At 35.3% G+C, this 21947-nt stretch overlaps 1 protein-coding gene across 1 annotated transcript; it reads left to right on the forward strand.

The window, feature by feature from the left end:
* Window positions 1–1661: 1661 nt before the first annotated feature.
* On the forward strand, window positions 1662–21927 carry LOC112773174 (phospholipase D alpha 1). The gene is made up of 3 exons (XM_025818233.3): window positions 1662–1939; window positions 18665–20582; window positions 21335–21927. The coding sequence occupies exons 1-3, from the start codon at window positions 1835–1837 to the stop codon at window positions 21763–21765; spliced, it is 2454 nt and encodes an 817-aa protein (XP_025674018.1). The 5' UTR covers window positions 1662–1834; the 3' UTR covers window positions 21766–21927.
* The last annotated feature ends 20 nt before the right edge of the window (window positions 21928–21947 follow it).

The following is a 21947-nucleotide window of genomic DNA, read 5'->3' on the forward strand; positions in this document are numbered from 1 at the left end:
AGAATTTTTAAAAAATATAATAGAATATATAAAAAGCACGTTTCCCAAAATAAGTGTTAAAAAGGGTTGGAATTGAGAAGAAACTGATAATATACAAGTTCAATATATTAAAGAATTAATAATGCTCTATATGCAAAAATTCTAACCAAGTCTTCCAAACATTTTTTTAACACGCCTCCTCCCCTCACGTTGTTTGTGATACACGCGCTCTCCCATATTAACGTAAACGCTCTCTGTTCAACGTAAATCTTTTCTGTTCAACATAAAGTTTTTGTGGTTTTTCTCTGCTCTTGTCGTTCTTGAAAAATATAAATTCATTCATGAAAAATATAAATTCAACAAGAGTTCAAGGACTTAAAATAATAAAATACAAAACTAACAAAAAATTCTAAGACACTAGAGTATCAAAATAAAAAATTATAAACTACAAACTATAATTAAATAAACTAAAACCTAAAAATAAGAGAGAAATTTATGAAAAACTTTTAAATTCTAGAGAGAAGTTGGAGTTTTTTTCTAGAATTCAAAGTCTCCAAAATCCTAAAAAAAATGAGTGTATATGAATGTGTGTATGCTCCTCTTCAAGAATTGCATCAATATGATTTTAAATTGGTTTTAATGGAACAAAATGATTTTCAAATCATGAGTCACATGTCATTTTAAATTAGGCATGCACTGGATATGATACCTACGCATGTATGATACGTATGAACCTCATGTGTACACATACATGATGCGTACGCATCTTTGTAGTTTTTTCAATTCTTCATTTCTTTATAAAATAAATTTACACTTTTATATGCTTTTTTTCCATTCTTGTCTTTTAAACCTTAAACAACTTAAACAAACATATCAAGATATCGAATAGAATAAAAAGTAAAATTAATTTGATAATTCTAAAAATTTAAAAGATATGCTTTAATAAAAAAAAAGAATAAAAAAAATTAGGAGTTCAATATCAATAAAAGTCAATGGATAGTAGGAGTCTACAAAGGATAAGAACGTGGCAAGAAGGAAGGAGTCCAAAGGGGATAGGAATCCAACATGGAGGGGAGTCCAAGAGCAATTGGAGTGAAAAATAATTAGGAAATCCATGGCTAAATGGAGTTTAAAGTTGTGAACTTCTTTCCTATCCATAATTAGTTGAATGATATTTTGACCTATTTATACTATAAATTTTACCAATTTACAACACATGTTAGCTAGTTCTTAAAAATAATAGTCTCTCAAGTCTCAACCCATCTCAAAAATATCTTTTGGGCCTCATGCATCCCTATGATCAAATCCCAAACCAAATATCATGACATTTATAATGTAGAATCACATCCTCCAACTGTGTCTTTGAAACTAGCCGCCAGAAGCCAAGGACGTAATTCTTTCCCCTCTGTATCAAAAATAAAAATTGTGTCTTAACAACCATTCGGCCAAGCGGGACAACTATGTTTATTTTAGTTTATCATATGTAAAACTGCGTTTCATACGCAAGTCTCATATTATCAATTCAAAAATATTAACAAAGTCTAATGATTTAGTTATATACTTTTTGCATTATTTATTATTTATCATCAACTAGTAATTTTAAAATGATTACTTTACACCTCATTTTTAACCGCACCACTATCACCTTATAGTATATAACAATGTCTTCAACTGCCTTAAGTGGTTCCAGTTTGTCTTTTCTTTATAAAAAAAGATGCTGTATGTTATAGCCTTGTAGGCTTATATAGCCCGGGAACATTATTTCTTATTCATTTCTAGTCTTTTGTTATGCTGTTATACTTTTATTTCAATAACATCTTCTGGGTTCTGGAGGCTAGGTTTTTGAGCACTTGCAATGGCAAAAATAAGAGAAGGAACACTACTGCATGGTGTTCTTCACGTTACAATCTTTGAAGCTGATAACCTCTATGTGAATGACTGCTGCAATTGTTTCCCCAAGGTACATGCTTCAAATTCCCTGAAAATCAAAGCACCATGAAACCTATATTAAGCATCTTGATTTATATACGTTGTTCTGCTCTGCTTTTGTTTGGTAATATATTTGCTTCTGGGTTGCGTTTATTGTATGGATAATTGGATAGATATCTATATAGAATAATGCTAAATTATCATTAAAATTTTTTTTTCAATATATAGTCAATTTTAATTAAAGATTAAATTTTAAATCATAAAATTTAATAATATAAAAATATAATTATGTTAGGTATATATTAAAAATCAGTTATTCGTATTGTTAAAATATAAATATATATTAAAAATAAATTAAATAATACAAATATTTTTTTTATACAAATATATCATGACTGATTTGATTGTTAAATTTGATATGTCTATAGTATTTTTTATAAAAATATAATGTTGGCCTAAAATATTAGCTAAAATTAATAACAAAAAAATATTTATCCTCTAACATCATCTATACATATTTCTTGATCCACTTGTGTGACACGACATGCTATTTGACACCTAAAATACTTATTGTCTACCCTTTTATTTATTCTTTTTATACTTTTACTAAGAAAAAATAGCATTCTTATTACAAGAAAATTACTTAGTATTATCGAGTTACTGTTAGATGCATCAAATATATCCAACGGAAATGAAATTATCGTCGAATGTGCAGTCAAAAACAATCAGCTGGTATAAATTTTACTGGCAAATATTTATCGTCGGATTTATTTCATCCGACAGTAATTATCGTCAGATTTTACTACAGATTATTAGCTAAGAGGACGAATTGGTTATCGGCGGATGTGTCCGACGATAATATTGGCACCAAAACATATTGTTTTTGCACCATGTTATCGTCGAATAATTCCACCAGTAATTCCGATGATAATATTATTTTTTTTAATTTGAAATAAATGGTTAATTTGTATTTTAAATTTAAATTTTTTTGACACAATTAGTGGTGAATTCATAAATAATGAATATTTTATATTTAAAATATATAAATAATACAATGTGCAAATTAAATAAAAGTCAGGTACACTAAGTAAATGTACGAAACAATAAAATAAAAACCTAATATCTACAAATCCAGGTAGCCATCGTCATCAGTCCGATGGCCTTCGATCGGCGGTTGGTGCGGAATTTATAACCCACAAACCAACTGGCAAGTGCACCGGGTCGTACCAAGTAATACCTCGGGTGAGTGAGGGTCGATTCCACGAGGATTGATGGACTAGGCAACAATGGTTAAGTGATTCACTTAGTTAGACAAACAGAAAATAGTGTTTGAGAGTTCAAAAAGCATTAAACAGAAGACAGGCAAATCAATAAGTTGGGAATAAAATATGGAGAAACAGTTAAGGTTTCAGAGTTATCTAATTTCTGGATTGACTTTTCTTATTAATTTATTTTAATCATGTAAGATTTAATTCATGGCAACTATATTTGACTAGACCCTAATTCCTTAGACCTTTCTAGTTTCCTCTAACTTTCATCAATAGCCAATTCATTGGTCAATTAATTCCAATTAGAGGGTGAAGTTCAATTCTAGTTATATGCCACAAAAATTCTAATTACCCAAATATAAGAGGATTATATGTCACGTATCCCGTTAAATTCAGATAAACTAGAAATTTAGGAGAAATTGTTTTCAAGCTGTTGTTCAAGTAAAGAGCTTTTCCAAGTTATACAAGAACTCAATTAGAAAGAGGGTCATACTTCCGTTCCACCCAAATTCATAAAATAAAGAACGAAAATAATTCTTGAAATATAAATCAGTACATGAATTAAAATAGAAAAATAATAGAATCAATCCATACAATAGACAGAGCTCCTAACCTTAACAGTGGAGGTTTAGTTGCTCATGAAAAAGAGTGAAAACTAGGATTGTAAATTGGGTTGAGGTGGAATGAAAAGTTAACTAATTGGCCAATCCCTAAAAGAGAAGTTTCTTTTCTCTTTTATATCTAATCCTAATTAATTTAAAATCTATTTTCTAAAACTAAAAATAATATCTTTTCCTATTTTAAAATAAAAGTTTAAATCAGAATCCAAATCAGCGTTTTCTGCATGTGGCGCATGTCACACGTACGCGTCATCAGTCACGCGTACGCGTCAGGTACGCGCACGCGTCACTGAGCAACTTCGCTTTTCACGCGTACGCGTCAGGTACGCGCACGCGTCGCTCCTCGCTGTCATCTCCTTTAATTCTTGTGCTGATTCCATTTATGCAAGCTTTCTCTCCATCTTCTAAGCCATTCCTGCCCTAGATACTCTTCTTCTCTTTTTCTGCAAAAGCTCCATCAAATCCAACCAAATGCTACCTAAAATAAACAGAATTGTACACAACTCAAAGTAGCATCCATAGTGGCTAAAAGATAATTAATTCTTGATTAAACTCTACAAATTAAGTGAAAATTCACTAAAAAAAGATAGGAAAGATGCTCACGCATCACAACACCAAACTTGAATTGTTGCTTGTCCTCAAGCAACCAAACTAATATAGGCTTAGGATGTGAATTTGCATGAGAATGAGAGTTCGATTAAGCTCATGTCTCTTCTTATAGTGGGGTTTACAACTGCAATCTTGAATAGTTTTGGCATCTCACTCTCCTTTGAATCAGAAGGATGTCACTGTCATTTGGAATTAGAATCCGGATAATATTATGAATTCTCTGATCTTTTGTAACTCGATTTAACCCTTGAACACAACAATTTTTCTTTGATTCTCTTTTCTTTGGTGCTTTGCACCTTGAGCTTAGCCGTGACTTTAAATGTTTTGTCTCAAGCTTCACTTGACACAGAAATACCACAAGCACTTAACTGGGAAACTCTCTTTAAGTTTTGATTTTCCTTTCAATTACTCCCAGACAGTGGTACTCAAAGTCTTTGGCATACTCTGTTAATTGCAATTGATCTCGACTCTAAATGTTTTGTCTCAAGGATTACTTGACACAAGAATACCACAAGCATATGACTAGGGAAACAACTCTTTGAGCTTTTAATCATGTCTGACCTCCCTAGTCATTAATGCTCAGAGCCTTGGACCTTGCCTTTATATCCTTTTTTTTCTTTTTCTTTGCTGTTTCTTTTGCTTCAAGGATTAAATTTTTGTTTATTTCAGAGAAGTCATAATAATTCTCTAAATCCCTGTTCCTTGTATATCAACATTCTTTGATTCAAATTTAAATATGCACTATTCATATCATGCATTCAGAGTCACAGAAAATACCACCATATTTGAATAAATGAGACTACTCTAAAAATTAAACTCAATTTCTCATGCACTACATCTTTTCTTCTTTCTTTTTGATTTCAAGCTCAGTGGACAATACATGAGGCATCTTTCAACATTAAAGGAATTAACAGAAAATTTCAAAATAGTAAAACTAACTAGAACCTAAGAATCTAACTAATAAAGGATCATGCAATAAACGAGACAAAATAGCAGAAAACCGGAACATAACATAGTAAGAGCGGGAAGGAATATAGAATAAAAGGAACTCAACCACCTCAGTTATGTTGGTGGCCATCTCATTCCTCCGGCTATGCTCCTCCGTGAAGATGATTTGCCTCCCTTTAGTACCATAAAATTAAACCGAAAAACCATCAGCGAAGCGACATCAACACCAAACTTAAAGGTTTGCTTGTCCTCAAGCAAAGAAGAACTGAAAACAGAGGGGGACATAAAAAGACATAAAAATTAGTATGATGAAAGAAGAATAAAAGGATAAAGGAACACGAGAGAATTAGGATTGGGGGTGAATGAATTGAAATCAGGTGCTGAGGGGTTTAATTTGGGCGTCGCATGCGACGCGTATGCGTAAGGCACGCGTACGCGTGGATCGCGCAAATTTCAAGTGACGCGTACGCGTCTGGGACGCGTACGCGTGGATGGCCAGGATGGGAAAACGACGCGCACGCATCAAGGACGCGTACGCGTGGTGGGGCTTGTGCTCCCAGCACCATTCCAGCCCCACACCATCATAGCTCTCTGGCCATACACCCATTTACGCCGATTTTCAGGGTCACGTGTACGCGTCAAGGACGCGCACGCGTAGGTGGCTAAAAGCGCAAATGACGCGCACGCGTGAGGTACGCGTACGCGTGGGATTGTTTGTGCACAAAACATAGTTCCAGCGCCACTCCTGCTCAACTCTCTGTTCACTTCTATTTTTCACACACACACATATGACGCGTACGCGTCAGCAACACTTGCGCGTCGTGTGCTCTTTTTTTTTCTTTTTTTCGCCTGAAGTGTTCGGTTCCTATTATAAATAGCTGCATGATCAGAAAAATAGTAAAAACTCAATAAAAATCAAATAAGTAAGAAAACTACTACTATGAAAAATAACTAAGGATACGAAATTATCGGGTTGCCTCCTGACAAGCACTTCTTTAACGTCACTAGCTTGACGATCAGTTCTGCTAATTCAGCAGATGAGCGGACCTCTGGAGATCAATCTCGCCTCCCAGATAGTGCTTCAATCTCTGGCCATTCACTGTAAATTTTCTGTCAGAATTCTCTTCCTGTATTTCTACATGACCATATGGTAAAGCTCTGGTAACCACAAACGATCCTGACCACCGGGATTTCAGCTTCCCGGAAAAGAGTTTGAGCCTTGAATTATAGAAGCACTATCTGTTCTGGCTCAAAGACTCTGATGGCAATCTTCTTGTCGTGCAATAACTTGGTTTTCTCCTTATAGAGCTTGGCATTCTCATAGGCTGAATATCTGAATTCATCAAGCTCATTCAACTGAAGCATTCACTTAATTCCTGCAGCTTCTGAATCAAGATTCAGATACCTGATTGCCCAGTAAGCTTTATGCTCCAGCTCAACTGGCAAGTGATAGGCTTTACCATAGACCAGCTGATAAGGGGACATGCCAATAGGAGTCTTGTAAGCTGTCCGGTATGCCTAGAGAGCATCATCAAGCTTCTTAGACCAGTCCTTTCTTGAAACACTGACGGTTTTCTCTAGGATCCTCTTAAGTTCCCTGTTAGAAACTTCAACCTGTCCACTTGTCTGAGGGTGATAGGGGGTTGCCACTTTATGACGGACTCCATATCTCTGCAGAAGAGAGTCTAGCTGTCTATTACAGAAGTGACTTCCTCCATCACTAATGAGTGTCCTTGGGACACCAAACCGGCTAAAGATATATCTCTGAAGAAAGCTCATTACCACCCTGGCGTCATTGGTAGGTAGAGCCACAGCTTCCACCCACTTGGACACATAGTCAACTACCACTAGAATATAGTTGTTTGAATGTGAGGGTGGGAAAGGTCCCATGAAATCAATACCCCACACATCAAACAGCTCAACCTCAAGAATCCCCCGCTATGGCATTTCGTGGTTGGCAGGGAAATTTGTGACTTTTTCACATCTGTCACAGTGCTTCACAAATGCTCTTGAGTCTCTGAAGAGAGTCGGCCAGTAAAACCCGCTCTAAAGGACCTTTGTAGCGGTCTTTTCACCACCAAAGTGGCCTCCATAATCAGAACCATGACAGTGCTAAAGAATCTGCTGTGTTTCTTCATCTAGGACACATCTCCGGATGATACCATCTGAACACCTTTTAAAAAGGTATGGTTCCTCCCAAATGTAGTACTTTGCATCAGTCAATAGCTTCTTTACTTGTTGCCTACTGTACTCCTTTGGAATAAAATTTATGGCCTTGTAATTTGCAATGTCTGCAAACCATGAAGCCTACTGAATGAGGAACAATTGCTCATCCAAAAATGTCTCAGTCACAGCTGTGGGTGGTTGTACTCCTACATCAGGCTCAATTCTGAAGAGATGGTCAGCTACTTGATTTTCTGACCCTTTCCTATCTTTTATCCCAATATCAAACTCCTGAAGGAGTAACACCCATCTAATTAATCTTGGTTTAGAGTCCTGCTTGGTTAGAAGGTACTTCAAAGCAACATGATCAGTATAAATAATAATCTTAGAACCAATTAAATAGGACCTAAACTTATCAACAGCATACACAATAGCTAATAATTCTTTTTCTGTAGTTGTGTAATTCTTTTGGGCATCATTTAATATGCGGCTAGCATAGTAAATAACATGTACAAGCTTACCATGCCTCTGTCCTAAAACAGCTCCTATAGCAAAGTCACTGGCATCACATAATAATTCAAATGGTAAATCCCAGTCAGGGGGAGCTATGATGGGAGCAGAGGTAAGATTTGCTTTTAGAGTTTCAAAAGCATGCAGACATTCAGCATTAAAAACAAAGGGAACATCAACAACTAACAAGTTGCTTAATAGTTTAGCAATTTTAGAAAAATTCTTTATAAATCTTCTATAAAATCCTGCATGACCCAAGAAACTCCTGACTGCCTTAACATTAGCTGGTGGTGGTAATTTTTCAATTACCTCCACCTTTGCTCTATCAACCTCAATTCCCTTACTTGAAATCCGGTGTCCAAGAACAATACCTTCTGTAACCATAAAATGACATTTTTTCCAATTTAAAACAAAGTTTGATTCTTGACACCGTTTCAAGACAAGAGATAAATGCTTAAGGCAGGATTCAAAAGAATTACCAAAAACAGAAAAATTATCCATAAATATCTCAATGAACTTTTCAACCATATCAGAAAAAAATTGAAAGCATACACCTCTGAAAAGTTGCTGGAGCATTACAAAGTCCAAAAGGCATTCTCCTGTAGGCGAATACTCCAAAGGGGCATGTGAATGCTGTCTTCTCTTGATCTTGAGGGTCCACTTCAATTTGATTATATCCAAAATATCCATCTAGAAAATAATAAAAAGCATGACCAGCTAACCTCTCAAGCATCTGATCAATGAAAGGAAGGGGGAAGTGATCCTTCCTTGTAGCAGTGTTGAGCCTCCTGTAGTCTATACACATTCTCCAACCTGTGACTGTTCTTGTAGGAATAAGCTCATTCTATTCATTATTGATCACTGTCATCCCTCCTTTCTTGGGAACTACCTGCACAAAACTTACCCAATGACTGTCAGAAATAGGGTAAATAATACTTGCTTCCCATAATTTCATTACCTCTTTTTGGACCACCTCTTTCATGGTTGGATTGAGTCTCCTTTGTGGTTGCACAACTGGTTTAACATCATCTTCAAGGAGGATCTTGTGCATACACTTGGTTGGACTAATCCCTTTCAAGTCACTAATGGTCCACCCAAGAGCTGTTTTATGGCTCCTGAGCACTGAAATAAGCGCCTCTACCTCTTCAGGCTTCAAGGAAGAGCTAATAATCACTGGATATGAATCATTTTCACCCAAGAACATATATTTCAGAGAAGGAGGTAAAGGTTTGAGCTCAAGCTTGGGGGCTTCCTCCTCTGCTTTAGGCGTGTGAACCACAGCCTTTTGGGGTGGTGAATCATCAACTTCAACTAATTCACACTCAGAAATAGGATCCAGAATGTCATCAAGTGCCTCAGCTTTCAGTACCTCTTGAACAAGTGGTTCAATAACATCTATTTTCATACACCCTTCAGAATCATTAGGGTGCTTGAGAGCCTTAAAAACATTAAGGACCACCTATTCTTTATTGACCCTCAAGGTTAATTCACCCTTTTGCACATCAATCAAAGCTCTACCTGTAGCTAAAAAGGGTCTACCAAGTATAATAGAGGATTTTACCTCCTCTTCCATGTCTAATATAACAAAATCAACAGGAAAAATGAATGGTCCTACTTTCACAAGTAAATCCTCAACAACACCCACAGGTAATTTAATAGAAAGATCAGCAAGTTGAAGAGAAATACGAGTGGGTTTTACCTCCTCAATTTGAAGCTTTTTCATCACTGAAAGTGGCATGAGATTGATACTAGCTCTAAGATCACATAAAGCTCTCTGAATGGTGACATCTCCAATGGTGCAAGGAATGACAAAGCTCCCTGGGTCTGGCATCTTCTCAGGAAGGTTGTGTTAAATAATGGCACTACATTCCTTGGTTAACACCACTGTTTCTTATTCCTTTCAATTCCTCTTGTGGGTCAACAATTCTTTCATAAATTTAGCATAGAGAGGCATTTGCTCAAGAGCCTATGCTGTAGCTTCTTGAAGACATCTAAAAATTTAGAAAATTACTTTTCTTTGGAAGCCTTCTGAAGCCTCTGAGGATATGGAATTTTTGACTTGTATTCAGGAGCCTTTGGCAATGTAGGATAAGTGTCAAGAGAGTCAGGGAATGGGTTGTCTGCATGCTTTGGAGGGGCGTGCTCTACTTCTTCCTTCTTCTCCTCTGTAGCTTCTTTTTCAACTGGCTCCTCATTAACTTGTGCTTCCATACTTGCCACTTGTCCATTTATCAAGGTGATAGCCTTGCATTCCTCTCTTGAATTTGGAATTGTAGTACCAGAAAGGCTATTAATGGTCCTCTTATCAATTTCATTAACTTTTGTGGCTAATTGACCCATCTGAATCTCCAAGTTTTAAATTGTATTTGCAGACCTCTCAGGTATTTGCTTGCTTAGTTGGCCTATTTGTACATCCAAATTTCTAATGGAGGCTCTGGTTTCCTGCATAAAACTCCTCATCATCTCCCAATTAGAATCTTGTTGGGATTGAGAGTTTGTCTGCTGAGGTGGTTGTTGTTGATGAGACTGAAATTGGCGATTATTATGATTGTTCTGTTGGAAACCGCCTTGAGAATTATTGTTGAAATTCTGAGATCTCTGAGGTTGGTCCATCCACCCAAGATTGTATGTCTTAGAGTATGGATCATTATTAGGGTTTCTAGGACCATTCCCCATGTAATTTACCTGTTCAGAAAAAGATTGAGCATAATCATAATTCTCATTTTGTATAAAATTACCTATCATGTCATAAGGGACCTCTTGAGGTGGATTTTGGGTGTTGATAGCTGAGACTTGCATTCCACCCATCTGCTGAGTAAGTAGATTTATTTGCTGAGACATAAGCTTGTTCTGAGCAAGAATAGCATTAAGAGCTTCTACTTCCATAACACCCTTCTTCTGAGGAGTCTCAGAGTTCACAAGATTCCTGTTAGATGAGTATAAATATTGGTTGCTAGCAACCAATTCAATAAGCTCAATAGTCTCCTCTGGTGTCTTCTTCTTGTGCAGTGAACCACCTGCAGAATTATCTAAGCACATCTTGGACATTTCACCCAAGCCTTCATAAAAGATATCTAGTTGGGTCCATTTGGAGAACATGTCCGAAGGGCATTTCCTAGTCAGTAGCTTGTACCTCTCCCAAGCTTCATAAAGAGTTTCACCATCCTTCTGCCTGAAGGTTTGAACCTCCACCCTAAGCTTAGTCAGCTTCTTTGGTGGGAAAAATTTAGTAAGAAACTTAGTAACAACCTTGTCTCAAGTATCCAAACTCTCTTTGGGTTGGGAATCTAGCCATATCTTTGCTCCATCCCTCAGAGCAAACGGGAAGAGCATGAGTTTGTACACCTATGGGTTCACTCTATTTGTCTTCATAGTATCACAATTCTGCAGAAAGTTAGAAATAAATTGATTTGGGTCTTCGTGGGGAAGACCATGATACTGGCAGTTTTGTTACACCAGAGTGATCAATTGTGGCTTCAATTTAAAGTTGTTCGCAGCTATAGGAGGCACCACAATGCTTTTTCCATAAAGATCTGTAGTAGGAGCAGAGTAAGAGCCAAGCACTCTCCTTTGTTGATCATCCCCATTCGGATTTGCCACATTGGCATTAACAGCATTATTAGGATCCATAATGGATTCTGCAGCCTTATAAAGTCTTGCTTGTTGTAAACGCCGCCTGAAAGTCTTTTCAGGTTCAGGATCAAAGTCTAAAAGAGGTTCCTTGTCTCTGTTCCTGCACATAAATAAACAGAAAACAAGAAAAGATGGGATTCTCTACGTCAGAGTGCAGAGAACTCCTAGTGAGATAACCTGTGTAAAATAATAAAATAGAAATACTAAATAAATAAAACAGAAAAATTTTGAAAATGATAACTAAAATTAGACAAAAAAAATTTTGAAAATTAACAGGGAAAATAAACGAGAGAATTAAAATGAAATTAACTAGGTGACACCAAACTTAATTTCAGAAATTAAGGAAAAATATTAGTACTATCTATTTATTTAAAAAAAATTTCGAAAATACTAAGCAAGATTTAAATAAAATTAAAACTAAAACGCCTAATCTAAGAAATCAAATAACTGATAGTTGTTAATCACTATCAATCCCCGGTAACGGCGCCAAAAACTTGGTGCGGAATTTATAACCCACAAACTAACCGGCAAGTGCATCGGGTCGTACCAAGTAATACCTCAGGTGAGTGAGGGTCGATCCCATGAGGATTGATGGACTAAGCAACAATGGTTAAGTGATTTACTTAATTAGACAAACAGAAAATAGTGTTTGAGAGTTCAAAAAGCATTAAACAGAAGACAGGCAAATCAATAAGTTGGGAATAAAATATGGAGAAATAGTTAAGGCTTCAGAGTTATCTAATTTTTGGATTGACTTTTCTTATTAATCTATTTTAATCATGTAAGATTTAATTCATGGCAACTATATTTGACTAGACCCTAATTCCTTAGACCTTTCTAGTCTCTTCTAACTTTCATCAATAGCCAATTCCTTGGTCAATTAATTTCAATTAGAGGGTGAAGTTCAATTCTAGTTATATGCCACAGAAATCCTAATAACTCAAATATAAGAGGATTATATGTCACATATCCCGTTAAATTCAGATAAACTAGAAATTTAGGAGAAATTGTTTTCAAGCTGTTGTCAAGTAAAGAGCTTTTCCAAGTTATACAAGAACTCAATTAAAAAGAGGGTCATACTTCCGTTCCACCCAAATTCATAAAATAAAGATAAAAAATAATTCTTGAAATATAAATCAGTACATGAATTAAAATAGAAAAATAATAGAATCAATCCTTACAATAGACAGAGCTCCTAACCTTAACAGTGAAGGTTTAGTTGCTCATGGAAAAGAGTGAAAACTAGGATTGTAAATTGGGCAGAGGTGGAATGAAAAGTTAACTAATTGGCCAATCCCTAAAAGAGAAGTTTCTTTTCTCTTTTATATCTAATCCTAATTAATTTAAAATCTATTTTCTAAAACTAAAAATAATATCTTTTCCTATTTTAAAATAAAAGTTTAAATCAGAATCCAAATCAGTGTTTTCTGCATGTGGCGCATGTCACGCGTACGCGTCAGGTACGCGCACGCGTCGCTCCTCGCTGTCATCTCCTTTAATTCTTGTGCTGATTCTATTTGTGCAAGCTTTCTCTCCATCTTCTAAGCCATTCCTTCCCTAGATACCCTTCTTCTCTTTTTCTGTGGAAGCTCCATCAAATCTAACCAAATGCTACCTAAAATAAACAGAATTACACACAACTCAAAGTAGCATCCATAGTGGCTAAAAGATAATTAATTCTTGATTAAACTCTACAAACTAAGTGCAAATTCACTATGAAAAGATAGGAAAGATGCTCACGCATCAGCGGTGCAGGAGGCGGTGACGATGTTTAGGTGCTACCAGCGCTACTACTGCCACCAGCAGAGTTGATGCCAGTGGCGCGCATTTGGGTCTGGTACACATCCATCTGACTCTCCATACACTGCATTCACTCCAGCGACTCCCTCCACTCCATCCTGAGCTCATCCGTAGACTGTACATGGATGAGGATCTCCTGATACCTCTCCGGATAATCATTGAGCTCCTGAGCCTACTGCTGAAGGCTGTGTTGGAGCTCCTACAACTGGAGCCTCAAATCCATGACTTCCTCGGGATGGACTGCTTGACTGGTGTCGCAGCCTGACGACGGCCTCAACATCGAGGTGCAGAGGCTGCTCGTGAAGAATGACCCCATTCTGTATATGCGGTTCTTGTATGGGACTACGACAGTCTCACGCCAAATCGCATCGGGGTCGATGACAGAGGCCACATATCCATCAGCGGCGTCCTCCCCACTCTGCTGAGTCGTGACCTCTAATCTATGTGTGTAGGGCTCCTATGCAATTAACACAAGTTACTCTGATTAGTAAGACAGATATATAGTTAATCTCTCATAATTTTATAGCAGAAAATAATAAGATGTATGTTTACTCACATAATGGTCCTGAGATCGCTGATCAACAAATCTCGCTTTGTTCTCCTTCAGTATGTAGGTGTACTTGAACGTCTCCGCCAATGTAGCTTCGCGTTCCAATGACTTCGACTACACCAGTTGCATTGAAATAAAAAATTAGTAGAATTCCTAGTAATGATATGCAAAACAGATAACATAACAAAGTTATTAACAATATTAAAGAAACTACATATCAGCCTGCCCTTCGTTTTTATTAAGGTTGCCAAGCCACCGGTGTACTTAGATGACCTGGGGATGCCCTATTAGCTCGGTTGGTGAGACGTCGATGCCTGAACCCTGCATCGGTCTCCTAATGAGCTAACAGGCCCCTCTGCACCTCCGGTCGGAGCCAATGCGTCCACTAGTCCCGCCCATGCTTTACATCATCCAGCATCTGCTGGAGCCGCCAATCCATCCTACAGTCAAATATCTTCTGAATGGTCAGGTCGTGCTCAACATCCTAAATGAAGTGCAGCTGCAACAAAGAAGCTTTAAATTTAGGTAAACAAGATAACATGAATTAGACTAGCTAAAAGGGTTTAAAAATTAAATAGTGAAGAAAATTACCGCCCACATCTCAAACCAGAGCTTTCTGGTCTCAGCGGGGATCTTCGTGTAGATGAGCCAAGGCTGGTCGTACGTTAGCTTGATGACATTCGTCATCTCCTGAGTACACCCGTTTGGGTTCCGCAAAAACCTAACAACAACCCACAATAACAGGCAATCCAAATTAACCTAAATCCACCAAATAAGAATCAGGTTTCAGGAGATTTCAGCGATAACAGGAATCATAATCATCAAAAATAGAAAACAATAATGAACACTTAAATGAACCTAAATCCACTAAACAGGAATCAGGTTTCAGGAGCCTTCGGCGATAACAGGAATCATAATCATCAAAAGTAGAAAACAATAACCAACACTTAAATCAACCTAAATCTACTAAACAGAAATCAGGTTTCATGAACCTTTAGCAATAACAGGAATCATAATCATCAAAAGTAAAAAAATAATAACTAAGACTTAAATCAACTTAAATCCACTAAACAGGAATCAAGTTCAGGAACCTTCAACAATAACAGGAATTATAATCATCAAAAGTAGAAAATAATAACCAACTCTTAAATCAACCTAAATCCATTAAACAGAAATCAGGTTTCAGGAACCTTCAGCAATAACAAGTTTCAGGAACCTTTAGCAATAACAAGAATCATAATCATTAAAGGTAGAAAATAATAACTAACACTTAAATCAACCTAAATCCACTAAATAGGAATCAAGTTTCAAGAACCTTTAGCAATAACAGGAATCATAATCATCAAAAGTAGAAAACAATAATCAATACTTAAATCAACCTAAATCCACTAAACAGGAATCAAGTTTAAGAAACTTTCAGCAATAACAGGAATTGCAACCATGCTAGAAAATACATGAGCAATAATAGGTTACTTACCCCCATGCCGCCATCAGGCCAAATGTGCAACCATGTGATGGAAAGTGCTGGAGGGACATCAGCTACTGCCTCGCTTCTATGGCTGGACTCTGAAACCACAGCATCCATCGCTGGAGGCGGGTCGCCGTGGATATGGGCTGCTGAGCAGACGGAGGTGGCGTCGCCGCCGTGGACGAAAGCACGTAGTTGGGGTTAGGGACCATGATGAATGGCTGGTCCACTAACCCCGCAACATGTCTCATGACCGGGGTGATCGGAGTAGAAAAAGAGGATCCAGAAGTCCCGGGGGTACCGGAAGAAACCCTCCCTCTCCCCCGACCACGGTTATGGCCACGACCAGCAGCCTGATCCGCAACACCTCTACATGTCGTCATCTCTGAAAATATCAAATTATCAAACAACTTCAGCAATAATTTCTCCATGGATCTTGGTTCGCGCTTTATAGCATTTCCACTATAAAAAAAAAACCAATCCCGCAAAGGATTGTTCATGGAACTACTATCGAGATTCTTCGGACCATATTTCCTTTATCAGTTGTTCTCATTTTTTTTGTAAATTTAAATTTTCAATATTTTTTTGATACACTAATTTTAATTATATTTTTTATTATACAATTTTTTATAATAAATTTTTTAATTAATAATTTTAACTTGTGTCATTAGAGCACATGTTCGATAAATCCAAAATTTTATTATTACCTCTTGTATTTATTTGTATCTGTTTTAATTTAATATTGTTCAAGCTATGGTTACAATAAGTGCTTATATCAATTAATAGTATAATATATGAAAAGACCGCCTAGCCAAGTTACAGATAATTAAAATAAATTATTATAATCGACAGTATAAATCTATCTTATTAATTTAGTGATAAGTTAATTTTATGGGGAATCGGACATTCTTATAATGGATGAGAATAATGAATTTATATTAGTTAACAAGTGTCTTATCAAGTATTCTTAAAATATTTATTAAGGTGTTAAATATTAAAAAGTTTGTATTAAGATATATTATTATACTCTTAACTTACATTCTTTACTAAATCAATATCAATATCTCATATAATTCTTTTAATAAAATATTGTAGAAAAAAATTATATAATTAAAACTAAAATTTTTAAAATATTTTATAAAAACACTTATATTTAAATAACTTGTGAAAAGATAAAATTAAAATTAGTGTATTCAACTATATTAAAAAATTTTGAATTTATAAAAAAAAGAGAATAAATTGATGATGGACTAATTTGGTACACGACATTCAATTTCAAGAACTAAATAAGTTATTTTACGCAAAGTAAGGGACCAATTTAGTACATATTTAATGATGACATAGTGGATGACACGTGGACAAATAACATTGTGATACGTGGCATAATTCGACACGTGACAAAATAGCATTGTGATACGTGGTGTAAATATCTACATTAACATGCCACATGTCACTGACTGACACATCATCATACTGTTATACCTAGTCAAACTATGAGGTGACACGTGTAATCAAAGATCCACGTCATTAAACTACGTCAAGGTATCGTTAACAGAAAATAGGTTAGGGATTAATATGGTGCAATTTTTTCATTCTCAATAACATCATTGATGTAATTAAAATCTCAAAAACGATTTTAGTGTACGACGCCAATCTCAAGATCCACTGAATTTAGTGTATATGAAGGTAATAGTTCTATCATTGCCACTCTCTTCCATCATTACCATTCTCCATCAATAGCAGTCATACCATCAATGTCGCTAATTTTTCTTTATTCCATCATTGAAAATTGCCACCCTTTTTGGCCATCACAGCCAGTTACCTCAATCAACACCATTTTATATCACCACTGAACACAATTGAATTTTTATCTCTCCATCACAACATATCACTTGCAACTCCTATTCCACATCCAGTTACTCTAATCTACCATGTTTTTATCTAAAGTGACCATTGTACTCACAACCAGAGACGGAGCTTAGTTAAGGCAACGGGCCATAGTCTCCCAAATTTTTTATAAAAAAAAATTAATAATAATTTTTTAAAAAATAAAAAATAGTTCAATTAACTCAAATATTTTATTATGACTTAAAGCAATCAGATTTACTAACAGCTTTTCTATTTGCATTTCGTAGTTCTCTATTTAACAAGCAATTTTTTTTATTGATAGATTGATTCGTTTGATATTAACTCTTTCGATTTCTACAACTACTATAGAACGATCATTTTTAGCAATAAAAATAATAAAAAAAGAAATTGAAGAAAAAATTACTGAAAAATTTAGTTCTAATTCAATTATTGAATATTTTAAATTACTAAAAATTTGAAAAGTATCATTATAAATTATTTTATATTTTTTATCTGTAAAATTATTTATTTATTATCTTATTAATAACAAACTTAAAAAATAATTATATTTATAAATTTTATTTTAATATAAATATTATTATTAAATTTTAATGTTAAATTTTTTGTCCCTCCAAAATTTTGTTTCAAACTCCGGCACTGCTCACAATGACTCTAGATCCATGTCCAGCTACTCGAATATACCATTATCTTGTCCGCCAAAGCAATTAAAATAGATATAATCAAAACACACCCTAAGGAAATTGAATGTTTGAAAATAAAGATTTTGAATTCTTTCTTTTTTAAATGTGAGTTTGAGTGAGCCTAGGTACGAGTGAGTGTATTAAAAGAGATGATGAGTGAGAAGATTGCACAGGAGAGAGGACAAACATGTAAGACAGGTGTTTTTGTTGGCTTTTTTTAGTTTGAAAAATGTATTCCCTAATCAAATTGTTACTTAAATAGTATATACAAAATATTATTGTAACATATGGATTGCAAGCCTCTCTTCTATCAATTATTTGAAAATAGGACCTAATTAAAAAAAACTAGTTGAAATAGAAAGCACAAGAAAAGTGAAAGAAAAAATGGATAAGGCGTGAAAATAAATTAAGTAAAAATAGGAACACAAAATAATATAATAACAAATCGGTAGACATTTTTTAATACCTAGTCATTAACTTCTTTTGTTTTCAAAATACAATATAGGAGAAAATATACATTTTATTACCTATGTTTAGGATTTTAATTTGACAATCTTAGTAATCTATCTCAAAATTTGGTTTTGTGATGTGCATGTACATGCTCAAAGTTTGCCTTTTATTATTGTTCATTCATGCAGCTATCAGAAGAAACCTTCTCAAGTGGAAAAATTGGTGGTTGTAGAATATACACAACCATTAATTTAGGCAGTACTATAGTGGGCAGGACTAGATATGTAAACCAAAATGAACACTTTAATTTTCAGTGGCATCAATCTTTAAGAATTTACACTGCTCATATTGCAAGTGAAGTTGTTTTCCATATCAAAGAAGACGACACAATAATTGGTGCAAAAGTGATTGGAAGAGCATATTTTCCTGTGGAAGAGTTGGTAAATGGAGAAAATAAGGATATATGGCTCGAAATCTTGAATAAAAAACATAAACCTCTTAAAGCAAGGCCTAGAATCCATGTGAAATTACAGTTTTTTAATGTCACGAAGGACATTAACTGGTCTCAAGGGATCAAAAGTCTCGATTTTGCAGGGCTCACTCATTCATACTTTCCTCAGAGAAGTGGTTGTAGGGTCACACTTTACCAAGATACTCACATACCAACCACATTTTTTCCTGAAATCTTGCTAACTAAGGGTAGGTACTATGAACTGCATCAATGTTGGGAAGACATCTTTAATGCCATTTCGAAGGCGAAACAGTTGATTTACATAGCAGGATGGTCTCTTTGCACCAAAATCACCTTGGTTAGGGAATCAACTTGCAAGAAACAAGAAAGTAGTGATTTGAATTTGACACTTGGTGAGCTTCTTAAAAAGAAGGCCAGTGAAGGTGTTAAGGTCCTTATGCTCATTTGGGATGACAGAACTTCAATTAAGTGGCTAAGGAATGATGGAGTTATGACAACTCATGATGAAGACACAGAGAGTTATTTTGATGGAACTGGAGTGCACTGTGTTCTATGTCCTCGAAATCCTGACAAAGGGGAAAGCCTTATCCAAGGCACAGAAGTTGCTACCATGTTTACACATCATCAAAAGATCATAATCGTCGATAGTGATATGCCAAATAAAAAATCGGATAGTAGGAGAAGAATTTTGAGTTTCATTGGTGGTATTGATCTATGTGATGGGAGATATGACACACCTTTCCATTCCATTTTTGGTACCATAGGAACAGTGCATCATAATGATTTTCGCCAGCCAAACTTCGAAGGAGCCTCAATCGATAAAGGCGGACCGAGAGAGCCTTGGCATGACATACATTGTCGCCTAGAAGGACCAATTGCAAGGGATGTTTTAAAGAATTTTGAGCAAAGGTGGAGAAAACAAGGTAAGAAGGATGTTTGTCTTGTTGAAATCGACTCACTTGTTGACACTTTTGTTCCCTCATCACTAGATAAGTTCCCTGAAGATGATGAAGAAATATGGAATGTTCAGTTATTTCGATCAATTGATGGAGGAGCAGCTTTGGGCCTCCCAAATTCTGCAGAAGAAGTAGCAAGGTTGGGTCTTATGAATGAAAAAGAACATATCTTTGACTGCAGCATCCAAAATGCTTATATTACTGCTATCAGGAGAGCTAAGAGTTTTATCTATATAGAAAATCAGTATTTTATGGGAAGCTCTTTTGGCTGGAATTCTGGCAACCTCCAAGTTCAGGAGGTGGGAGCTTTGCATCTTATTCCGAAGGAATTGTCTCTCAAGATTGTCAGCAAGATTGAAGCAGGAGAAAGGTTTAGTGTATATGTAGTGATTCCAATGTGGCCAGAGGGTATTCCTGAGAGTAACTCTGTTCAAAGCATGTTGAGTTGGCAGAAGGAGACAATGGATATGATGTACATTGATATAATCCAAGCTCTACGTGCCAAAGGGATTACTGCTGACCCAAAAGACTATTTGAGTTTCTTTTGCCTTGCAAATCGTGAAAAGAAGAATAATGGAGAATATAAACCTTCTAAACACCCACAATATGACTCAGATTATAACAGAGCTCAACAAGCAAGGAGATTCATGATCTATGTACATGCTAAAATGATGATAGGTAACTTATTTATTATATTTGTTTGTACAATTTATTATATTGGTTATTTTTGTGACTAAATTTATTTTAAATTTCTTAAATGTAGTGTTTTATAACTCACAATATAATTTAAAATTTAAAGTTCAAAAGTTATAGTTCTCACGAGTTTTAATAGGAAATTAAATTAATTTTTTTCCTAAATTCTAGTTGTACCTATTATCGTTAGACTCATTTTTTGGCTGTTCAATAAATTAATGATAAGGTATCTTTAAGAGTGGATTGGCTTGTATGTTAGTCAAAGTTTTTCATATACTATATTTATATAATATTATTAAACAACTAAGTATATTTGAGAATTAGGATACTCTACTGTATAGATTAAAGTTGTATAAAAAAAATATAAATTCTTTTTATAGTTATTTTTTGTTATTTTATTGTTGTTTAAAATGTGAGTCTTAATTTTTTCAATTTTTTTTTCATCCCATACAAAAAAAAATCTGTAATAAGCTTATATTTTTACCATATAATTCACCTTGAGAATTTAGGTTGCTGACAAGTTCCACTTTCAAATCTAATTTTCAATGTCATAAATGACATTTGCGGATATGATACTTTTATTTTAGTTTTTTTTTTTTTTAACTAGAAGACATTTAAAATATTTGAGTTAAAATAAGAATTTGAAAATACAATGACAAATTTAATAATACAAACTAAAGAACAAATCAATCCAATGCCTTTCCAGAGTCAATTATGATTATTATTGTTTCACGCAGTTGATGATGAATACATAATTATTGGATCTGCCAATATCAATCAACGATCCATGGATGGAGCTAGAGATACAGAGATTGCGATGGGAGCTTACCAACCATATCACATAGAAAGAAATGAGCCAAACAGGGGTCAGATACATGGCTTTAGAATGGCCTTGTGGTACGAGCACTTGGGTTTTCTAGATGGCTCTTTTCTTGTTCCACAGAGTTTGGAGTGTATCAGACTTATAAACAATATTTCAAGAAGGTATTGGGACCTTTACTGTAGCGAAACCCTTGATGAAGACTTGCCTGGACATTTGCTTAGTTATCCCATTAAAGTAACAGAAAGTGGTAATGTCACAACGCATCTTGGTGTAGAGCACTTTCCGGACACAAAGGCACGAATTCTTGGGTCCAAATCGGAACTTCCTTTTGTCTTGACTACTTAAATTGAGTTATTCATGCTGAGTTTTTCATTTTGTCATCAGTTTATGCCTTGATCATGACATTTTAATACAGAGAAATTCATATGTTGTAGATTATTCGAAAATTGTTGTAGCTCATAAGTTCGTTGGATTTAAAGTTGGTGTTTGCTTCCCTACAATCATAAATTCATAGGTACTAATACGAA

Source organism: Arachis hypogaea, chromosome 18 (assembly GCF_003086295.3).
Source record: "Arachis hypogaea cultivar Tifrunner chromosome 18, arahy.Tifrunner.gnm2.J5K5, whole genome shotgun sequence".
NCBI lineage: Eukaryota > Viridiplantae > Streptophyta > Magnoliopsida > Fabales > Fabaceae > Arachis > Arachis hypogaea.

Coding starts and splice junctions, on each gene's coding strand:
- LOC112773174 (XM_025818233.3), top strand. CDS start 1,835: ATGGCAAAAATAAGAGAAGGAACACTACTGCATGGTGTTCTTCACGTT. Junction 1,940..18,664: donor GCTGCAATTGTTTCCCCAAG/GTACATGCTTCA, acceptor TCATTCATGCAG/CTATCAGAAGAAACCTTCTC. Junction 20,583..21,334: donor ACATGCTAAAATGATGATAG/GTAACTTATTTA, acceptor TGTTTCACGCAG/TTGATGATGAATACATAATT.